This window comes from Numida meleagris, chromosome 8, assembly GCF_002078875.1.
Source record: "Numida meleagris isolate 19003 breed g44 Domestic line chromosome 8, NumMel1.0, whole genome shotgun sequence".
NCBI lineage: Eukaryota > Metazoa > Chordata > Aves > Galliformes > Numididae > Numida > Numida meleagris.
Genome location: NC_034416.1, coordinates 337,923 through 360,117, shown reverse-complemented (window position 1 = coordinate 360,117; position 22,195 = coordinate 337,923). Strand labels below are relative to the sequence as shown.

Sequence of the window (22,195 nt, the reverse complement as noted above, 5' to 3'; positions counted from 1 at the left end):
AGTGCTCGTGTGTCCCCGGGTGTGGGGACGGGAGTGGGGCAGACAGCCCCAAACGCTGCCCAAAGAGCCGCCCTCCGCAGCTTCGCCGAGGAGCAGTTGTTCTTCCAGCTCCGTAATTACAGCCCTCGTTAAGTCTGTTCATGCCCCTGCACTTGGTCTGCTCTTTAAAATAATTATTAGAATGAAGGATATGGGTTTCTGTTTTAATTAAAGCTATTATACTTGCCCAAACTCTCTCATGCTTTATAGGTTCTTGTACGAATATAGCTTGCTCGTGGCATAAGGAACAGCCACGTGCAGTCTAGCGTGCCTCGCTGACTGCATCTGCACCAGCAAAGCAGTGCAGGAGGCATCGGGAATGAACACGGGCACAGGGAGGAGGACAGCCTGCAACTGCCTTGCTGGAGCATGTGCCATGTGGCAGAAGCAGGCAAGGAGCGACCTGGGGCATGCCAAAGCCATTGGGAGTGCCCAGAGAGGCAGCAAAGCCACCCACAGTGCACAGAGCAGGAGCTCTGCCAGGGTTTAACGTGGCACAGCTGCTCATTAGCACACAATGATGCCTGATTACATGCAATTATGTGACAGTTACAAGAACTGCTCATAAATGATCAGAGTGCACTTCCCAAGCCCCTCTGCTTCTGCCATCGCCACATCTGATGGATTCCCCATTGTCCAATGCCCTCCGCTGCTGTGGGCTCCGGTTCCAGGCTCAGCACCAGCAGTGCCACCCCTGAGAATTAAGCTGGGCTGGGAGTGCCCCCCACACCATGGTTCCTGGAGGTGGCTGTGGCTTCAGCACCTGCTTTGCAGCAGGTAACGCTGCAGCACCCAACAAGGCAGCCACAGCCCAGGTTTGTCCCCCAGCATGGGGGCACAATGGTGGAGGAGGGAGGCACTTGTAAGAGAAAAGCTGAGCAGAAAGCCGGTCATCGAATCTCAGTTTGTGTTTTTGAAGGTCAGGGCCATGGTGATGTCTGCCAGCCCTTCCCATCTCCACAGAGGAGTTGAGAGAACGGTCAGTTACATTTTGGTTGCTGAAAATGAAGACTTAAATCCATTAGAGAGAGCTGAATTTCCAGGCCCAAGGTGCTTTCCTTTCTCTCCTTCTGCACAGATGACTTTTTATTGTTCATTTGCTCATTTTTCCATTTTATATTTTCCAATTTTCTTCCACTTGTGTGGTTCTCACCTTACTTCTTCCCTGCAGAACACAAGGGCAACTGTATGTGAGTGAAAACACACATTTTACAGCATAATATCGAATTATTGACTGTTGCCAGGAGGTAGAAGTTGACTGGGGGACGTGGACAGGCTGTGGCAGTGAGCACACCAATTGCTGCTGGAAGGGCTGCAACAACTGCACTTGTCACCGACGCTCAGAGTCTCTTCTTCCCTTTTTTTTCCTTTGTCCATTTCTCCATCCGCACTGTGAATCACATCATAATTAAATAAACTGCCCTCAAATTAGAAATGAATCCCTAAAAGTTAACCAGCAATGTAGAGAGCAAAGGGTTTATTTGAAATACTCTATTTGAAGGTACAGTCCTCCAGCTCCCTGCTGGAAATACTGCGCGCAGGCAGCAGGTGTGCAGTGACCACTGCTCGTCTCAGAGATGCTGGGAGGGGGAACGCGACAGTGTCTGAGGGGTCTGGCTGCTGGGGCCCAAGCAGGCTCAGTGTTCATTAGCAACCCACTCCACCTATAGCTGAGATGTCTGAATAACCAATTAGCATTCATGGTCCTTATCAGCAATGTTAGCCATCACCATTCAACCAAAGGATGAACATAATATTTCCACATTATGCCTTGCAAGCTGTGAAAGACAGTAGAGTATTGCATTTCACTATGTAAAAGACAATTTAATGCCATTCAACACTACGCTTTTTAACATAACACAAGGCAACCTTATTTTCAAATTGACTCCAGCTCTAGGTTTGCTAAAATTAACCCTCAAGCTTAAGAAGAGGAATAATCTACAGCCTGCAACAGAAATCTGCACATAGACACGCTGATAGATGTGCTGTGCAGCCCCCAAGGCAGGGCAGAGCAGCAGCAGCTGGCTGTACCTCTGCACCTCTCTTTCCAACCAGTTAAAAACAAAAGCCACAGAATTTCGCAGATGTAGCTGAGGAATACAGCACAGAGCTGCCCACAATCATGTCTTGAAAATCACTGCAGCTGCTTTCAGCTCCAAGCACCCAGCTGAGCTCCTGCCTGAGTGAAATCCTCCCTCTGAGAGCGCCCGAGGGCAGGTGGACACAGCGCGGGCTGCTGTGTGCACAAGGACAGCTGCAGTAAGTCAGAGAGAGGCGTGGAGAAGGTACAAACTCACAGACACTAAAGCAATACTAACTGCACGTCAACAAGCAGGAATTCTGTTAACGTGGATGCACCCTGCAATGGTTTCTCTCTCCAGCAGACAAATTAGAAGATCCATCAATCCAATTTTATAAGTCAATTTGTCTGTTCTTCTCCACCAAGGAGATTTTTTTATGCGAGCTGCCACAGGAACAAAAGAAGTCTTCAAGTGGCAGACAACTGCACGGTAGGACCAGGCCCTCAGTTCCTGCAGGACTCAGCCTGTGGAGTTTTTACTTTTCCACTTCTCCCAGTCACTCTGGTGGGTGACAGCCACTCTTCACAGCTCACTGCGGGCAGCGTGGCACTGCAGGCTCCTGGCTGCATTATATGGGCCAAAGTGCTATCCTAACCCCAACTGCTGGCAGCAAAGGAGAAATCACTGCCAGGGAGTGGGGTGGTGGGACACCAAGTGCAGCTGCTTGGCCTGTAGGGAGATCTCCACAGCCCCAAGGAGTCTCTCCATGCTGCCTGCAGACTCCCACACACTGCAGTGGTCAGGAGCTGCTCCCGCCTGCCCCATCTGTCAGCTCTGCCAGGAGATGGAACAGAACAGGCTCTGGCACAGCTGCGTGCACCGAGCTGCAGGGCTGGCAGGGAACAGCGAGGGTCTCGGGAGCACTGGGAAACGGGCCTCAGAGCAGCACAGGAACATACATGGATCTGGGGTTACTGCCGAGTGCTCTTGGGGCTCTGCAAAACCGTGAGTCAAACCCAGAGCTGGCTGCAGTGTTACACTTGGCATAAAACCCAGCCCTCATCCCTCTGGTACTCCTGCCCAGGCCTCACCCAAAGCCAGGCAGATCAGAGGCATTGCTCTCCCCACAGCAGTGCAGGAGGCAGTAGCTGGAGGAAGACGGGCATTGCTTTTGGTCAGTGAGAGGGCAGAGCCGTGCCCTGCAGGAGCAGGGAGCCATCCCTGCTGCACCCAGCTGAGTTCTGTTCACCATTTCCCAGCTGTTCCTTCCGGGTGCACACTTTGCACCCGAACTGCCCCTGCAAGGCAGAGTGGTTCTGCTCCCTCTCCTTCCTCAGCCTGAGGATGGACAAAACTGCTGGTTTCATAGCAGTGCAAGCAGACAGTCCTGGTACTGACCCAGCCATGTTCCCATCTGCCAGGGCAGGATCTGCACCTGAGAACATTTCCATGTACCCCTTCAAACAGACCTAGGGTGCTGTTTTCTACCTGGAGAGCTAACTGCTAATAGCTCTGTTCTGCTTCTCCTTCCTGAGCTAATCTTATGACTCACTGTGCATTTCTTTCTGCCTTGTTTTACTAATCTGGTTGGCATTTGGTGGTTTCTTTGTTCATTATGCAGTGGGGCTGTGTAAGGGATTTGTCTCTGGAATTCAGGTATCCTCCACGCTGTGCTGTTATCGCCTCCATCAGCAGCTCTGCTGTAGGCAGTTGGATGCATCTGGCATGAGCTAACGTGAGTAACACGAGGCCATGAATCACTCAGACATCGCTGCTGGATCTCTGCGCTCTGCGTGTGCTCAGGCAGTTTCTGTACAGCAGATTCTGTAAGGTGGTTCCCACCCGCACACAGCGTCTGAAGGTGAAGCAATGACTGCAGCACATCAGTATCCATCTACCTGCTGGGCTGGCTCTGTCCTTGACCCATTTTAGCCACAGCAGTTCTTACATTGTCTGTTGCAGTCCTCAGCCAGGAGAGCCCTCCAAGTTTTGCTGCCACAAGCCCTGTGCCTGCAGCGCGGCAGACACAACCTCCTGCCCTGCAGTCACTGTGCCCATCACTCAAACAAGTCAGTTCAGCCTTTGTGTAGTGCCTCCCATCCTCTGCTTGCAAGCTGCTGAGTGAGTGCTGCCATGTTGGAGCATCCTCAAGTGATACAAGGCCTCTGGGCAATGGGCTGCGAGGCTCTGAATTTCATTCAGGCATTGAGAGTCACCAGCCCGGATAGCAAAGTCCTTACAGAGCTGCAGTACAGTCAGCTCCCACATCGTGCCCATTTAGGGGAAAGTAAGCTCAGCAATACAGACATGCTACAATTTACAGATCTAGGGGAAAAGGCTCAGTTACTCTTCACAGCAAGAGACAGCCATGTGCACGGCAGGGGACTGGCAGGAGACCAAGGCATGAGCTGGAACCTGCTGCTTGGACTGAGATCTTCAGTTCCTCCAGAGAAAGATCATAAAGCCATTTAAAGAAAGGAAAGACAAAAAAAGAACACTAATAAGTCTCACAGATGGACTCGGGACAAGCTTCAGATCTTTCTAAGAGACTTCTGATGCCCACATGGCCAACAGCAGTGCCAGCACCAGGCAGGGCTCTGCCCGAGGGACTGCAGCCTCAGTGCTGAATACTCAGTACTGAGAACCTCTGCCCATCCATCCTGCACTGCAAAACAGCCTCGGGGTGGTATCCAGCCCCAGGGTCAGCTCATACTCCAGAATTAGCCAGCAGCACGGCAGATTTCATTTCGGAATTACAGCAAGAGCCATAGCTTAATATTTCTCATGAAATGTGTCTGAATTACTATTGTTGCCATGGTTATTTCATTGAAGCCTGAGCTATAACTTGAACACTGAAAGAAAATGTGAAAAGACAGAGCTTGTCAGAAACCATAGGGTCTGCGCACACAGCGCTTCACACAGCACAGGATGGAAAGATGCACCAAGACACACTGGGATCAACTGGGCGTTTAAGGGGACCTCTGGGTTTAAGGGGCCTCTGCCTTGGGGCAGCATGTTTTCATGGGATTTCTTCGGCCTTTCTTGATCCAGGGCTGTATGATGAACCAGACTGTGGTGATTCAGCCTTGTACGTAACAAACCTTACACTCTTACTGTGCTCTGCAAGTGTCTGGGTCCCCCCAAACACATCACTGTGCTTTTTAAGCTCTCTGTGGCCTGAACCAAAGGCAGCTAGTTTTGCAGTCTCCTGGCCCAGCACCATCTCCAGGTGGGACCCAGCACGAAGGTGGCAGTGCCAGTGCCCCAGACCCTGACAGATGCAGGCAGTGCTGGGAGCCGTGCACGAGCCAACACCAGGGCACAATTACAGCTCCTGTGCTGCTACAGAATGCTTTCAGGAACAGGATGTAGCTTCCCATTTTCTATTGTTTCTTTGTTAAATGGTTACTTTTATGGGTATTACTTTAAAAGTTTTGTTCAGGACAATAAAACATAGCCCACAGGGGATGTGCTCCTCCAGGCTGAAATTGCAGCTGAATGCTCCTGCTAAACTGCAGTCTGTAGGTGATGCCAGTGAGTATCAGAATCAGCAGAATAGCTGTGAACAGCAAACGACACCGGGGCTCGCTAATCGAGCTCCTGACTGCTCATTATCCGATGGAGGCTGTTCCCAAGGTTCACCTGGGCCGAATCACATTACCTATGGGCAAATAGTGACCTTAAACCTTGTTTTCTTAAGGGCTCCTGCAAAAACATACTGGAGAAGCTTAGCAGCAGCCTTCTACAGCTGGAGCAACTCCTCACCCAAGCACAACCCAGAAAGGTGTGGGCAGGCATGGCCCCTGCAGCCATGGTGCAGTTTCTGAGGAGCAGCATGATAGGAAGGGCCACTGCTGCCAGGCAGGAGCACTGTTTCTCAGTGTCCATCTGTTCCATACTGCAACAAAATCACACAGCAAATCCGGTTTCTGCCTGCCTTAATGTCCTCTGTCCTTGTCTTTCCATAGTTTTTTTCTTGTTTTTCCTCTCTCTTTCCTTTATTTTATCTTCTTTTCTCCATTTGCCTCCCAAGTACAGTTAAATTAAACTATTTTTCCCAAAACTATAAGAAAGCCTTCCCTTTAACTGTGATTCAATTCAGTTGTTTCAATGAATCTCTTTTAGAACAATTAGTAATTATCTAGAATTATTTCATTCTTCAGTTGGTGAATGCTACAGCCCTGATGAATTATTTTGTGGCCTTTAATTCAGTGCCTCTGTAGGTTTATTTGATGAATTCATGTATTTGTAACAGAAATTAAAAGAAATTCTCAATGGGCCAAATGAAACAAGGTCTGACATAGAGGTGCAGCTCCAGCCCTGAAGCAGCCCTGAAGCAGCGCTGAGCAGCACAGAGCTCTGCTCCACCAGCACACTGCCTGGGACAGGGCAGAAGGAGAAGCAGGACTTGATGTGACACCCACTGCTGACTTCCTCTCACCCTGCCATAATGCAATGCAAAGCACAGCAATAGTGGGGTGACAAAGGAAGAAAAAGAAAAAAACCCCCGCTGCTTACCTTTGAAAGACCACAGGTAAGCAGAGATCTCTAACAAGACACTCTCACCTCCGCTGCCAACCCTTAAATGAGGTCTGGGAAGGAGTGGATCCCAGCTATCTGGGGCATTGCATGCACCTGAGCTCCCCTGGGATGGCCCTGCCTTCCCACCAGGTGCTCCATCACTGCTTCAAGCAGTAACTTAGCATTTCTGCTACACCTGCACTCTACTGGGAGGCTCTAGTACAAGTTATGTGGAAGAATCCCTATGGATGAGGTTCACCTGGCTGTGAAGATCCTTCCTTCAAATTTGTGCCAGACTCCATCCATTGTGGCAGCTCCATTGGTGCTGCAGTGTTACAGCATTCCAGGCTCTGACACAGTCTGGTGGCTTGGCTCAGAGCTGGCAATGCAGGTAGCTAGGCTCCACAATCTCTTAATATAATGGGACCCCTGAGAGCAACCACCTCATCTGTGTATCCTATGTACCATACTCCATGGGCCATTTTCAACTGTGGGTACTCAAAAGGCAGCATTTCCCCAGCACTGAATGCAGCGGTGCCACAGCAATAGCAGCAAGCAGGATGCGAACAGCAGCAATAAGAAACCAGAGCAGCAAGATGGGTTCCTGAGAAGAAACAGGGTGCTGCCCCTCACTGCCCTCTGCTCACAGGTCAGCGTTGGCCATCGGGATGAGCACGGTGGAGCAAATGCTATGAGATGAGGGCCCCCTCCTGCAGCCCGCTCGCTCCCCCCAGGCCTCGTGGCAGGACATGGCTGCGGGTGGCTGCGCAGTGTCCCGGGGCCGAGGTGCGCGCTGGCACATGCACAGCAGGGCCCTGAGCTCCGCGCGGAAGCTCTCGTTCAGCCAGCAGTAAATGAAGGGGTTGTAGCAGGTGCTGCTCATGGCAAACCAGTGCAGGGCAAAGTAGAGTGAGTTCTTGGTCTTGATGCCCAGGCTGGAGATGAGCACTACGTAGCAATTGAGCGGAAACCAGCAGACAGCGAACACCACCACAACCAGCACCAGCATCTTGATGCTCTTCTTCTTGTTCCTGCGGTGGGCAATGTACTGCTGCGTGGTGACATCTCCAATGGCGTTGCGCAGCCACAGCTTCTTGGCCAGGCGCGTGTAGGTGGCGGTGATGACGAGCAGCGGCAGGAGGTAGAGCAGCAGGAAGGTGGACAGGTCCAGGTACTTCCAGACCAGCTCCGCAGGCTCAGGGAAATCTGGGAGGCACAGGCTCCGCACGGTGGCTTCCCTTGAAAACAAAGAGGTGCATGGGTAGCACGTGGCCACGGCCGTGCAGACGGGCACTGCTGATTTGGCAAAACGTGGTGAGGTTTTCGCAGCCCCGCAGCCTCAGATGTGGTGCCGGCAGAGGAGGGGCAGATATTGTTCATCTTAACCAACAAGAGTCAGCCAGAGCTGTTTCCCTGAAAACCCTCTCCTTGTGCCTGTCACCCTGAGGCTTATGCTTGTTACTGCGCATCGTTACTACTGCCTCCTGCCCTAAGTTATTTTGTTGTCCAAAAAAGAGTCTGGGAAAGACAGCGTGGAGTTCTCTCTTGGAAGCTGCAGCAGATTTTAATTGAATGAGACCCTCACATTCCCTTAACACGGCAAAAAGTTGCTCCTGAGGGCCCATCTTTAACTTAAACTCAGCGGTTTAACTTCTGGTGGCTAGATAACAAGACAAAACAACAAAGTTTATATTTGACAGACTAATTAAACGCACCTTATCCATCTAATTCAGCACAACAGATCCGTGCTCTGTTGGCACTCCTCACTGCACCTCCACAACACACAGAACTGAGTGTTCCTACACACACTGGAAACAAAAATGCACTAAGAGAAAGGGGCACTCACAGGTCTATTTCCTGGTGATGTTTTCTCCTCTTCTTTCCTTGTTGTCCCTGCCTCTTTTCTCTTGTTTCACTTTGCCCTTTTCAAACCTCGTCCTCTGTCCACTTGTTAGCCTCCATCAAGCTGCACTATTTGCTGCAGTATTGATTAGTGTCTGTAATATCCTGTTCTCAGCCGTCGGTGTTGGCTTTTGTGCCACAAATAGAAGATTGCCTGGAAATGGACAGCAGTGAACATGCGTGCTGCAAGAGATGACGGAGGGGGAAGCAGGGCACAGCAAACCCGAGGACATGAGGATGTGGAGGACTCGAGGCCGCTCAGCAGGACACGCAGCCACACTCCCGTGGGCAGCACAGGGAGGCCACATGCCCACCACGGCTCTGGGCACAGCCCTGAGCACAGAGGCAGCAGGACCTGGCTGCAGCCTGACTCCTGTCCCAAGGAAGCAGCTCCTGCTGCGGTCAGCTCCCAGCCCTGGGATCTATTGCGGGTGACATTACCACCAGCATTTTTACTGAATGGAAAACAGCGATGAAAATAACATCCTGGAAGTCCTTATATTGCCTACTGCCCCGTGCCAGCTTGAGGCTGGGTTTCCTCTAGGCACACTGAAGGATGAGCACTAACAGGTGCAGTGAAAGAGATAGTGGCATTTGTTCATTCATAAGCAATTCGTTGGGTAATAGCCTGAGCGCAGCTGTGGAGCAGTGCAGGCACTGGAGTAACCCAGCACTCTGTTTACAAAGTCTGAGAGCTGAAGTTCTCATATCCCCCTGCAGGACACCTCTTGGGCACATAAATCACAGCACAAGCAAGGAGGAGCTGTGGAAGCCCACACTGCACTCCTGTCTGTGTAGCCCGTACACAACCGCTATAAAAAGCTGCAAGGAGGTGAATGGGCCCGGCTGCACCGACAGGAGGGGAGTGGCTGTGCTGCAGGAAGACATTCCGAGCCATGAGTGCCCTCACCAGACAGCACGCACAGGGGAAGATAAGAGTTTGGTTTTTCCTTTCAGAGCAGAACCTTGACTTTCTTCCAGTACTTCGGAAGCCTTCAGGTGGGTGTGAAGTTCCACTTTCCCTCCTTTCAATAAGTTTTTGTTGTGGTCAGCCCAGCAAGGAGCTCCCTGTGCTGCCAGGCAAGCACAGCAGCACGCCCAGACCTCACGACCCTCTCTGCTCCGCTCATCAGCCCTTCGCCGCAAGAAGAGAAGTGGTGTTTCTCTTCTGTTTCTCTAGTGTATGCAGCACTGTGCAGAGCAGCCTCCTGCTTTGAGGAAGGTTGTCCTGCTGCACAAATCCAGAAAGATAAATGCTAAGGAGCCGCAATGCGTGAATCAGCGCATGAAGTCGGGGTTCACGGCCTGGCTGACTCAGAGGCAGTCCTACCCCTCCCTGCCTTTCCTGCATTGTACAAGTACAGATGTAGTGCAGATGTTTACATGACGTGGTTTATTTTCTTTCTCTTCCAAACCACAGCACCTGCTCTCTGTTTCTTCCCTGCCTGGGCACAGGGCTGCTCAGACATGGTCTTTCTGGGACTAGAAAGCCAAGTGCATGCAAGGAGGGATGAGGAACAGCCCCTGGGGGAAGCCAGCCCCGGGTGCTGGGAACCAGGGAGTGCCACGCTGCCCCACAGTGCGGCTGTGTCAGGCTAAGCCCCCTCACCCAGACCTCCTCCTGGAAAAAGATGAAAACAAAGCGAGGTCCCAAGTTCTTGTGTGCACTGGAGTGAGCAGAGAGGCTCTTCACTGCAGCCAAGCCTCTGCCGTAGGAAATGAGATTTCAGTGACGCACACAAATTCCCACTTATGGCATCGAGTGCTGCAACGTCTCCCTGCAGCTGGGACCCCTCCAGCCCCCCCACTAAGAGCAGAAGGCTGCGGGAGGGGCTCAGAGCCGGGAGGAGCTCACCTGTAGTTGTACTGGAAGAGCTTCTGGTAGATGGCGTGGGGCAGGGAGAAGCAGGCTGCCAGCAGCCAGATCACAGCGATGCTCAGCGCTCCTTTTGTCAGAGACATCCTTTGCTTGAGCGGGTTCAGAATGACCTATAACACAGATTTCACAAAGGCTCTTGTCTCATGGGAAAGCGAAGTCCCTCCACCAATGCACACAGCAGAGGTTTTTTTTTTTTTTTTCTACATCATTTAATGCCATTTAGAAAATAACCGCCATGGTTAGCAGAAAGTCTTGCTTATCAGAGTGACCTAGAAAATGCGGAACAGTGAACTTTTCAATCTGCTCTGAAGTGCTTTCAGATAACCTATTTCTCTGTTTTTTTCTGTGAGCATCATTTTCTTCAAATTGTGTAATGTTAAGTGAAAAAAAATAATCCTACGCAAATTTCTTCACTTCTGGGTACATCCTTTCATTCAGTATGAATTACGTAATGAAGTGTGGTTTGTTCAAGCTGAGTCCCCCCCCCCCCGTCTGGAGACATTAGCTCAGCTTTCATGAAATTTCCTGAGTTAGATGAAAAGATTTTAAGAGCTTATAGAAGCTCAGAATATAAAGAACACTATTTTAGCTGATACATTGTAGGGGAAAGGAGAGTGAGTGCCCGATACAAGCACATGGCCTGGTCTACCTTCTCCTTCCTGTTCTTGCAATACGTTGAGTGCTTATTGCAGCAGGCAGCTGATGCAGTCTGGCTGCAGGCAGGTGGTGGGCAACATCTTCTCCCAGCTCCAACATGTCCTCCTGCATTCCCACAGCAGCTCCTCACCCTGCCGTTCCCCTTCATGCAGCTCAGTCCCACAGTTAACTAACTGGGATTTTTACTGATGCTATGAGATGAGAACTGCTGCCACCTCAAAGCGCCCTGCAGCCTGGTGCAGCAAATGCCCAATGCAAAAACAACAACAACAGACCAAGCAGACAGCCATGTCAGAATTTAAGGTCAGGATGCTAGACATGTTTTATGGGTTTGAGTCAGAAAGCTGAAAAGCTCGGAAACATCCCCTGCATAGCTGAGCCAGTGCTTTGCATTTGGCAGTAGCTCTGCTGCCTTTCAAGGCCCCCACTGCAAACAAAACCACTCACACCTATTGGCTGCCATGCCTTAGTGCTAGGCTGGACCTGCTTTAACCACCGCTAACACATGGCTCAACTGGGACCGGAGGGACTTGGGAGGAGCCCTGCAAGAAGGTGCAGGTGAGCGGGGCCTCACCTGGTGCCTGTCCAGGGCGATGGCTGTCAGGGTGAGCGTGGAGACGTGCAGCGAGCAGTACTGCACAAAGCGGCTGACATGGCACATCACCTTCCCAAAGATCCACGTGCTGTTCACAAACCGAACCTGAGGGGAAAACAAAAGCCATCAGCAAGGAAACCTGCGGGAAATGCCTCGGGCTGCACCTGAGCTAGCTCTTGCCCTTTGGCTGCTGGGCAGCTCCATCCAAAACCCCAAAACGAGCAACGCTGGATGCTGAAACACCTTTACATAGGAGTGTATAAGGTTAAAATATTGAGTAGAAATGAGTCGTGCTGTTGCAGCCCTCCCAGCTTATTCATATAAACAACATTTACAAACAGCAGTAATTACTTTTTGATTATATCAATAATTACATTTGGACAAGGTGGCCCATGCCTTGCTCCCATACCGCCCCCTGCACATCTGGAGGGCTTTCAGCAAAGTCTTTACCCCAGCTGCTCGCTGTGAAGGACTTGGCTGCCCTCCCCCAGCTACCCAGCTATGACCAGCAGCCACGTTGCTTAGAGCCCTGGGATTTAGGTCTGATTTGCAGTCCTGCTGCATGCACGTTAACAGCACTGACACACCCAGACACCTACTCTGAATTCCCTGGGAAGCTCTCCTGATCTGTGGCAGTTTGTCAGCACACCTAGAGAGACTTCAGAGTCCTTTATGAAATACAGAGTCTAACAGAGCCAAGGGAGCCTGCAGTTTGCTGGATGGTGCTTTACCTGCCTGGCAGAGCCATCCATTAGACTTGGCTGTGTTGGGTCCACGCCTCAGTTCTAGCACAGCGACCACTGGGCTGCGTATTCCTGGGGCAAGGGCCCCTGGCCAATGGGACAGCCCTGTGTGCCACTTACCAGGGTGAAGGGCGTGTTGAGCAGCGTGATCATGATGTCAGACACTGCCAGGTTGACAATGAAGAGGCTGGTGGCCGAGTGCATCCTCTTGTTCTTCAGCACCACGTGGCACACCAGCACATTCCCAAAGAGAGACATGATGATAATCACTGAGTACGCCACGATCAGGAGAGCCTTCACGGTTGGTTTCTGGGATTCCGGCTCATATCTAGCCAGCTCCGCAAACTTCTCCCACTCCACGATGCGGCTGTCTGTCCAGTTGAAGGTAGTCCTGTTGGTTGCTTGGTAGATGGACATGAGTTTGGTCAAGGAATAGTAATGGTCAAACTCCCCAAGAAAAGCTGCTATCTGTGCTCGGTAGGACGGATGCAGCACATGAGGCATGGTGGGTGAACCCAGGTCATCGCTCAGCAGGGCAGCCGGCATCACGGGGCAGCTGGGATCACGGGGCAGCTGACACAGCAGTGAGCCACCAGCCGCAGCTGCACAGCTCTCTGGGAAGCTGGTGAAGAGCAATGCCTGTAGGTGCACAGCCTCTAAGGTGCGATGGGCTCCCCAGGAGCAGCACCGGGGAGCATTTACAGCAGAGACTTCAGAACAGGGCTGGTTTGGGACTGCGCGCCCTCAACTCCTTCGCATACCAGGAGCTGCAATAGCTCCACAGGTGGAATGGAGAGATTAATTCGTTATTACACGGAGCACATGTAGGAAAACCTCAGATGGGCATTTGTTGGTTTGTTTTAATTTGTTCTCAGATGAGTGCGCTTTTCCTCCAACTTTCAGGGAAGGATGTTCTGGTGCTGCTTTCATCCTGTACTTCAAAATACTTATTTCTTTTCTGCTGAAAGATGAAACAAATCCATTTAGGGTATCATTTCTGAGAGCACAGGTAGCCTTTGTATGCATCTAACCCCAGCAATTATCCTAAAGTTGTTCAGATCTTGAAAATCACATCAGAAGTTGACTTCAGTCTATCCCGTATCTTCTCTTCCAAACAACAGCTACATTCTGTTCAGTTTCATTTTCAGTGAGAAAACGATCTGTCCAGCAAAGGCATCGCTCAGCAATAAAGAGGCACACAGGTCAGAAAATACCCTCACAGCGTATACAAACCAGTACAGAGCATCAGAAAATTCACCAGGCATAAAAATCACTACTTACTCAACTCTAGACCTCCTTCTCCTGTTTTTAGATATTTCTGGTGATTTCAGATTGATCTATCGTTGTTAGGTGGAACTTGGGAACCACTCACACCAGTACTTCCAGCTACACTGCGTACAGGAGGAGAAAGTTGTTTGGAAAGCATCAGGTTTTCAGCGAGGAGAGATGCTTTGCTTTGTGCATGCCCCGTGGCTATGTGCACAAATCAATGCACCTCGTATGGAGTGCAGGATTAAGAAAAAGCACTCTCAGAGCTGTAGAAACTCCCCAAGATGTCAGGATGCCCCGATGCTCACCCAGCAACAAGAGCATCCAGAACTGCACCCACCTGGGGGGATGCCTGCTGCTCCCACCCCACCGGGGCACTGAAGGACCCGCGTTGAGGCCCCTGTGTGATCACATCAACAAGCTGACCCAGCTGAAAATCAAACAAGCAGTATTCTCAGCTGGCGCAGCTGCTGACCCGGCCTAGCTCATGGCTTATTCCTTCCAAGGAAGGCTCCAGGAACAAATGGCCGAGGGGAATGGGAGAGCTTAAGGAGATAATGGAGCTGTAACCTGATTTTCCAGCATGGAATTTCTCCTTAGAAATTGCTGTAACATTGTTGAAGAGATTGCTGGAGCTCAGCACTGGCTGCAGCCTCAAGCAGAGCACAGGTGCAGCAGGGACAGCATCTGCTTAACTGGGAAGGTGCGTGCACCCTGCACCACAGTTGAATGCAATAAGAGTTCAGCTTTCAGCTTTATATCTCCGTGTAACCTGAAGGATCAGAGAGGGAAATCCTGCAGCACCCACGGCTCCAGCTCAATCCTTTCTGTTGCAGAGGCGCTCACCTTTCATGGAAAAGAGTTTAAAGACATCTCTCCAACAACCATCTGTCGGATGAGTTGAACTCTGAACATAAACCAACGCTTCGCTCACTGAACCACACGAATCTTTAGAGAAGAGCACATCGGTCGCAAGCACGAGTTAAACGCAGATTCCCAACAACAGCCAAATAACGGAGGGAAAAAAACTCCCCGTCACTTACCGGCTCTGCCGCCCGCCGGCAGCTCCGGCTCGGACCCCCCCGGGCTCGGAGGCTCCGCCGGAGCCGCCCCCCCGCGGATCGCCCACGCCGAGCCGGGAGCCTCCACCCGCGGGCGGCACCGGGGGCGATGCGGGCTCCGCTCCGCTCCTTTGGCTTTAGCAGAGATCGGCGCTTGCAGGCAGAGCCCGGTGGCACGCTCGGTGCGGGGCTGTCGGAGCGGTCGGAGCACGGGGAGCGCGATTCATCCCCGGCAGCGCGCGAGGTCGGTGGCAAAGCAGCGCCGCGGTCAGCGACTCCGCGCCCGCCTCTCGCGGAGCCGGAGCTGCGCACGTGCTCCACGGACAGACAACGGGCAGGTCCGGGCAGAGAAGTTTCCTGCACAGATTGCTCTGCGGGAGCTGTCGCTCATAGGCTCCCCTGTGACTTTCTGGCAGAGTATGTAGGTCGCTCCGAAAGTTATGCCTCCTACTTATTTCCATGGAAACTCCAACAGATGCAAAAAGTGCAATAACACTATTTGAGAGAGAAAATTCTCTGTTACAACACACTGTTTTTCAGCGTAGTCACCACCTTTAGCTGTGCATTTTCACCAGCGATGAACAAGAGCCTGCACACCATACTTGTAAATATCTGCACCAGCAGAGGTGATCCACTGTCACTGTCACCACTGCTGAAATGCACCATCCACTCCTCACTGTGTCCACATCCACTGTTTGGTCTCCATAAATGCTCAGCAAGGTGAATGTCAATGGGTGCCATTTTTTCTGCGTGGAAAAATTCGGCTTCATCCCTTTGTTCCATATGTACTTCTATGTCAGACACCATTTTGTCAGACCTCCCCTCTGCTGCCATCAGTCACACAGCAACAAAATGTGGCAGAACATCGGTGGGAAGGCTCAGCTTCTGCTGCCACCTCACCAGCATCCACCTCTGACCTTGTGAGCCAGCATGATAACACAGGAGGCATTACTTTTGTAGCAGCCCTTGTGGTTTACAAGCTTCATCCTCTCATTTTAAAAGGGTGGAATAAAGCAGGTAGGATGCTCAATGCAGGCAGTACAATCGTCACGTCTCTTTGGGTACAAGCTGTTCACCAGTTCTTGTGAAAGAACAGGATTCTTTTATCCTTGCTCTGAGAGATTTGGATGATCTCAAAAGTCATCAGCAGGAGCAGGAAGGACACATTGGCCACCCATCTGTGTGGGCTGCCCACACACACACCCCTGATGCTGAGGATGAAAGTCTGATCGCCACAGATTAATTCCCAGGCCAGTACGTGGAGAAAGTCAGTGCTTACAGCACCTTTCTGACAGGGTGCTGCTGTGAAGCCCAGCCGGAGGCTCAGCAGAGATCTCTGTGTGCTTCACGGGGCTCTGGATTGGTCCTGGGATGTGTGAAACCCCGCAGCACCCTGTGGGCACTGAGCCCTGCAGCATCCTAAGGCCACGCAGCATCTGCATCGAGATGGGGGCAATGCAATTAACAGAAAGAACAGCAATCACAAAAATCTCCAAGCCTGAAATTTTGAAGTGAGGCTCTTAGTGGAATTTCAGCACTGATGGATTGCTCTTAGATAAGCACTCTTCCCACACCTGAATCCCTCTTGGCAGATACAGACACAGCCTCACAAGAAACAAAGGTGATTCAGGTCTCAGACATAGATTTCAGAAGATACATCTTTGAACTGGAGATTGCTGTCACTGTCATTTTCCACCCAGAGTGCAGCTCACACCTTATTAAAAAGAAGAAAGATTTTGGCTTCTGTCCTCCTCCCATCTCGTCTGTGCTGTGGCTCTGTCGCAGCTGCTTTCTCCCTGCACAGGGGTCCCAGCCCTTGCCTCCCTCCCTGAGTCGGGCGTTCTGTTACCGTGCGGTGGGAGTGAGCCACGGCCATATAACCTCTTCCAAAGCACATAAGCAGTGATGATCCTTTTCATAATTGCACAGTTTTGCAGTTTGGGCACCTGGTGCAGCCAGTGCTGCATCTGCCAGAGGCTTTTGGAGAAACCAGTGGAAATCTTTGCAGTAAATAGCAGAGGTACAGGTCTGAAATAGGAACTCTTCCCATGAGAGGGAAAAGATGTACACGGGATGGATGTTTCCAGGGAACACCTTCCTGCCGCGTTTCCTGGGGTCCAAGTGCTGCCCAGCCCAGGGCTGTGACAAACCTCCGGCTGCTTTCAGCAGGCGATGGGTAAAGTCTGTATTTACTGCATCTTCTTGCCTGAGGCATGTAAGGACATCCTGCACAAGACGATCTTCTAGGCCTCTGCTTTTTCTTTTTTGCCTCTGTAGTCATTTCCATCAGGACAGTGAGATTCCTTGCATCTAAAGAGCCATTGCCTTATCCTGTCTACAAGCCCGCGTGTGCTTCATGTCTTGCCCAACATGTGTTATTGCTGGCTTTATGCTGCCAACACGTTTAGAGACCAGAGCGATGGGTTTAATCAGATCCTCAGCAGAATCTCAGGCACATTATCTTTCTTCAGGATTTATTTATAAGAATGCACTAGAGCCTCTTGTAACACTTAGAATGAAACTTGGTGCGGTCCCGTCCCTGCATCCCATCTTCCTTTCACAACAATAATCCCCACTGACCCTCCAGGCAGGACGGTGCTCGCCCCATCGCAGCCGCCCTGCTGTGCTGCCTGTGCCTCGGCCGTGCTCGGTTCCTGCTCGCAGACAGGCGACTGGGGACGGGAGGCAGCGTGCCGCGTTCGGCCTGAAGCGCCTGGCTGAGAGCGGGCTGCTTTAACACAGCTCACACCAACGACAAGTGCCGCGCCCTGGCTCTCAGGCTCCATCCCGCAGACGGTGCGGCAGATCTGGGCGCTGCCCGTTGTGTCTGCACGGCAGCTCCCCCCGCCCCGCCCCCCCGGGCTCTGCCTCCCCCCACCCCCCCTCCCCTCACCTGTCCGGGGGTGCAGGGAGCAGCTCCTGAGCCGTGGAAGAAAATTATTCAGAGTTTTCTGTGTTGTTTTCCTTCAGCAAAATGCAAGTTGCCCACATGGCTGAGGAGGCTTTGCAGGCTGAAGATGCTGAAGGTGTTCGGTATTTTTCCTTCGGGTGTCTTACTGTTAAATGTCAGGAGGTTATTTTGTCTCCTGGAGGGCTGGGTGCTTTCTGGAGAAATGAATTGATAATGCACAGACATGAAACCAGAAGCATTGTAACTTGGAGCCACAAGAAAGCTCCTTTGCTCTCAGATACTGATGTTTACTCCATTAACATCATTGTGTTTTGAGGTATAAAAGGCAAAGCTGACGCCCTGCAATACCAATTGCCATGCATGGCACCCACAGGCGCAGCTCAGTGTGTGCAGCTGCTCACCTTTCTCTCGTGAGATGCATATAAAGCCAGCTCGGGTGTACACGGGGCAGCCAGGGACTGAATCAATAACTTCTGAACTGCCCTGGGTTGCTCCCATCAGCCCCTGTGCCCTTGGAGCTCAGCTCTTGGGCCATGGCTGTGAGCCTCCCTCCATGGAGCTGAGTGGAGCTGTGGCAACCTGGGGTAAAGACAAGGAATTCTGAGCAGCAGATGGCTCAAATCTGAAACAGAACCTATAACCAAACTAAGTTCCTTTGCTGTCTGAATTCCAACCCAAACTCAGGCAGCAGAACTACAGCCCAAATGTCAGTGACATTCAGGTTCAGTCTCCCTGGGATCAGTGTATGATCCAGCATCAGCTGTCTATGTAAACGGGAGCACTACTTTCATGTACACTATTTCAGATTAAGGTCTGCCATTAGCATATAGTTTAAACAGCACAGATACTTGTCACAAGCTGGTGGATGGGGGGGTAAGATCCATCAGAATGGCTTCAGAAGGAGAAACAAGAGGAAAACAACAACGCAATTGCAATTGCATTTGATTTTCTGTGGATAGTTCCAATTTAGACTTTGTTTTTCAAACTACAGATGTCAAGCACATAATAGGGACTAATAACAGAACTTCAGGGTGTCTGGAAAAGAAAGGCTTTAAAAAGGGTTTGATAGTCCTTGAACTCTGACAGGTCTGGGTGACAGAACGAAGAACGCCAGCATGACATCGTAAATCTGCCCTCTTCCTGAGCCAAAGGTATTGTCTACTGAAGATGCTTGGGTCTGGATCTTGAGTCTCATTTTTTTCTTATTTTTGTCCTTATTTTTATCTCTTAAAATCACACAGACTGCCATCAACAGTGCGCTCTGTCCTCACCCAACAGTTGGCCACACGATTTCCATGGCAGAATGAAGCCAGCATTGAGCAATGACAGCAGCAAGCTCCTGCCAGCACCTTCGTGCCCAGTGCAGCTCAGGGCAGGGCAGCACGCTGCAGCCCTCGGCCCCACTCCCGGGTTGGAGCAGAGCTCAGCGTTTTCTAAGGGACATTCTCCTTTGCAGTGGTAAAGCTGTGGCTCCCGGAGCCTCCAAGCCTTCCACAGTCCTTAGTCCCAGACTGAGTCCTTCCTCATAACCAGTGTTGGAATACAGGACAGGAAAAGAAACCTGAACCATCTTCTCCTTAACAGAAAACTCACTGCTAACAGAAAGGGAAAGGATCAGCAGCTTTTTGTGTGTTGTATACAGTTACCGAATACATTTACTTCTTCATCTCCAAGAGCAGTTTTTACTCTTTGTTGCACAGTGCGTATCACTTTGGGCCTGCAAGAAAATACAGAAACATGAGTGGGAAACACCCGAGTTCACTGTGAGGCCGCATAGCAACACTGAGCAGTGCACTTCTTTCTGCGTTCACACAGAGCCCTGCTGCCTTTGGTGGAAGGTTCAGTGCTCATTCACCCTTCAGTCCTGAAAACAAGCCCTGAAAACAAGCCTGTCTGCAAGCTCTTCACTGATCCAAGGCTGGAGATCCTGCAGCTGTGCAGGGAAACCTTTGTTAGGGGGATCCATCCCCCCAGCACTCCTCCTGCCCCCCAGCATTGATCTGTGCATGTGGAACTTCTCCAACCCAGAGCTCAGGTCCTACCCATTCCCCTTCCAGTTTTCATTCCTGCCCTGGCTGGTATCTCAGTTAGAAAACCCAACACGAATAAAGCCCCTTCTGCTTTTCTCTCTCTCATCTGAGGCATTTACTGTCGAGTGGCCCTGGGATCAGGTGGATCCGTCTTTCAAACGTATTTTCTTTTTTATGACTACACTGAGCCTGGAATTTAAATGCATGTTAATGTTCTGTGTTTTCTGTTGCACCGATTATCTTGGCAAGCGCAGAAGCTGCATCTTTCCCGGAGGCACATGAATGGCCTCCGAGGAGAAGTGCCACGAACCTCTCTTTACTTTGTTCTCTTTGTTAGCTTAAGAGTATGAACAATTAAAACCAAAGAGATTTTTCCTTTTCATATAGAAAATGTATTGCCAAATGCAGGCTCTGGTGAGCAATTTTCCTCATTCTATTCAGCTCAGTTGTGCTAATGAACAGAGTGTAATCTAAGTGAAAAGCTGACAGCCCGGGCCATCGCTGGGGTCGCTGCTGCAGCTGAGGAGGAGGGGCACCCAGCACAGACCTACACTGAGCTACAGAACTGAACACTAAAATCCTTCTGTTATGAAAAGTCATCTCTTGTCAACATCGGAGACCTCATACGAGAGCACAGAAAAACCTCTGGGCTATTGTCATCTGCTTATTTTTGCAGCCTAAGCTCTTCCGTTCTGACTCAGGAATAGTATTTGTCTATCTCCAAAGAGAAAAAGGCACAGAAGTGTCTGTTACAGTTCCATGGGGCTGCGAACAAACAGAGGCCAATATGCTGCTTTGCCTGCATTTAAAGCAATTATACATTGACAACGTCCCCATGTGCAAGAAGAAGCTCGATGTCAGAAAGGTGTGCCAAGGCTGCAGGGAGTTCCAAGGCAGCAGCATCTCCACTGCTCCTCCTGTGCCAGCAGCGCTCCCAGGCAGCCAGCAGGGCTGCAGCAGGTGCTGGAAGCCGCACCTGGCACCTCCCACACCGCAGCAAGCGGCTGGGCACCGCGGGCAGGGAGACTCTTCTGCTCAGTGGAGAGGCAGTTCAGCATCTGCTTAATTCTCAGAGAAAGCAAAATTGCTCACTCTGTTTAGAGAAGATTTTTTCTTCTTCTGAATACTTACAGAGCACAGATTGGAGCTCTGTGAGTGGCTGCTGTTAAAAGCCAGAGCCACAGGCTCCAGACACAGCTCTGGATACAGCAGAGGGCCCTGGGGAACGTGGGGCTCTCTCCTTGTGAGTGGAGCTAAGAGTAACACCTGAAGGGCTGAACTCTCGTGAGCTCAGAAACAGAGATTTCAAGCATCACTACACAGCATCTTCTTTCTGAGCAATGCATTTAGTGTGATAACTTCTGAGGGCAGCAGAGGCACAAAGGGTGGCTCTGGCCACTGCAGCACAACCCCATGGCATAGATCTCCCGCAGGACAGCTGCCGTGCTCAGAGGGGTTGGAGCTGTGGGACAGCCTCATCATCAGCAGAGGGGTGATGTGGCACGGAAAGATTCATAGGAGGGAGAAACCCCCCCGTGATTTCAGAAAGCAGATGAGAGCGGGCCATTATCCTTACACAGGGAGCCGATCAGGCTTTCAGGTGCAAACTGAAGGTTAAACTCCTGAAACTCTGGAGCAGTTCGAGATGCGGGGACTGAAACTTTCAGCTGCATCACTGTGAAAAACAGCCGCTCCAAGGTATGGATGTGAACCCATTTCCAGTGCTGTAAATCAGACTCCACTGAGCACCAGGCTGCTTTCTTTAAGTTCCTCCTGGTACTGAAGTTCCCTAAAGAAAAGGATCACTCTCCTTACTCCATACTGTGCAGTGTAAAACTACTTACAGGCTTCAGGCCATGAAGGACTTATCGGGCACCCAGGAAGTCTTGGATAATGTGTAACCTGTCTCATTTTCTATGCCCCTGTGGCAAACTGCCCTGCAGTTTCCTGCTGGTATGCTGCTAAAATAGAAGGGAAATTGTTTCCTCGTGAATCAGCACAGCCGGTATCTTTTGCTTGTTTTATCTGGCTGAGTAATTTCTGCCTGGGAGGGAGAAAATTGTGATCCCGTGAAACATCCATGGCCAAACACCAGTAGACCCCAGTGAGCAACTCTGGACTTGGAAACAAAACATCAAGACTACTTTCTAATTTTCCTTTCCATCTCCCAGCTTTTTAGCCCCTGCTGACTGTGGAGGTGCGCAGAGCAGGGCTCGGTTCTGGTGCTGGTCCGCGCGCAGTGCCGCGCTCGGGGCTGGACGGGGCCTTTCTTCTCTGCCCCTGCGGAGGATCTGGCAGGGTCTGAAGGACGGAGCTGTGCGTTATCTTTAAAAGGGAGCGAAAGGAAATGTTTTCCGACAGCAGAAGGGGTAAGGTCGGCACTCTGCTGATTAACGCGATTGGAATCTCCTCCCCCGTCTGCCTCGAGAGCAGCGCTCTGTAGCGGCGGTGCGGGACTCCACGCAGAGCTGCAGGGCGAGCCACGGCACGGCACGGCCCACGGCACGGCCCTGGCTCCGGCTGCTCGCTCGGGTGGCGGCCACTGGCGTGGAGCATGGGGACACACG

At 51.2% G+C, this 22,195-nt stretch overlaps 1 protein-coding gene across 3 annotated transcripts; it reads right to left on the bottom strand.

Annotated features, from left to right (window-relative positions):
- Window positions 62-13,545, bottom strand: LOC110403285 (probable G-protein coupled receptor 83). 3 transcript variants are annotated; one of them, XM_021406366.1, is made up of 5 exons: window positions 12,478-13,545; window positions 11,594-11,719; window positions 10,339-10,472; window positions 6,579-7,819; window positions 62-4,503 (listed from the first exon to the last, which is right to left on the bottom strand). In XM_021406366.1, the coding sequence occupies exons 1-4, from the start codon at window positions 12,901-12,903 to the stop codon at window positions 7,225-7,227; spliced, it is 1,281 nt and encodes a 426-aa protein (XP_021262041.1). In that variant the 5' UTR covers window positions 12,904-13,545; the 3' UTR covers window positions 62-4,503; window positions 6,579-7,224. The 3 variants fall into 3 exon arrangements, with proteins under 3 accessions (XP_021262041.1, XP_021262043.1, XP_021262042.1); XM_021406368.1 differs by having other exon boundaries at window positions 62-4,494; XM_021406367.1 differs by having other exon boundaries at window positions 62-1,204.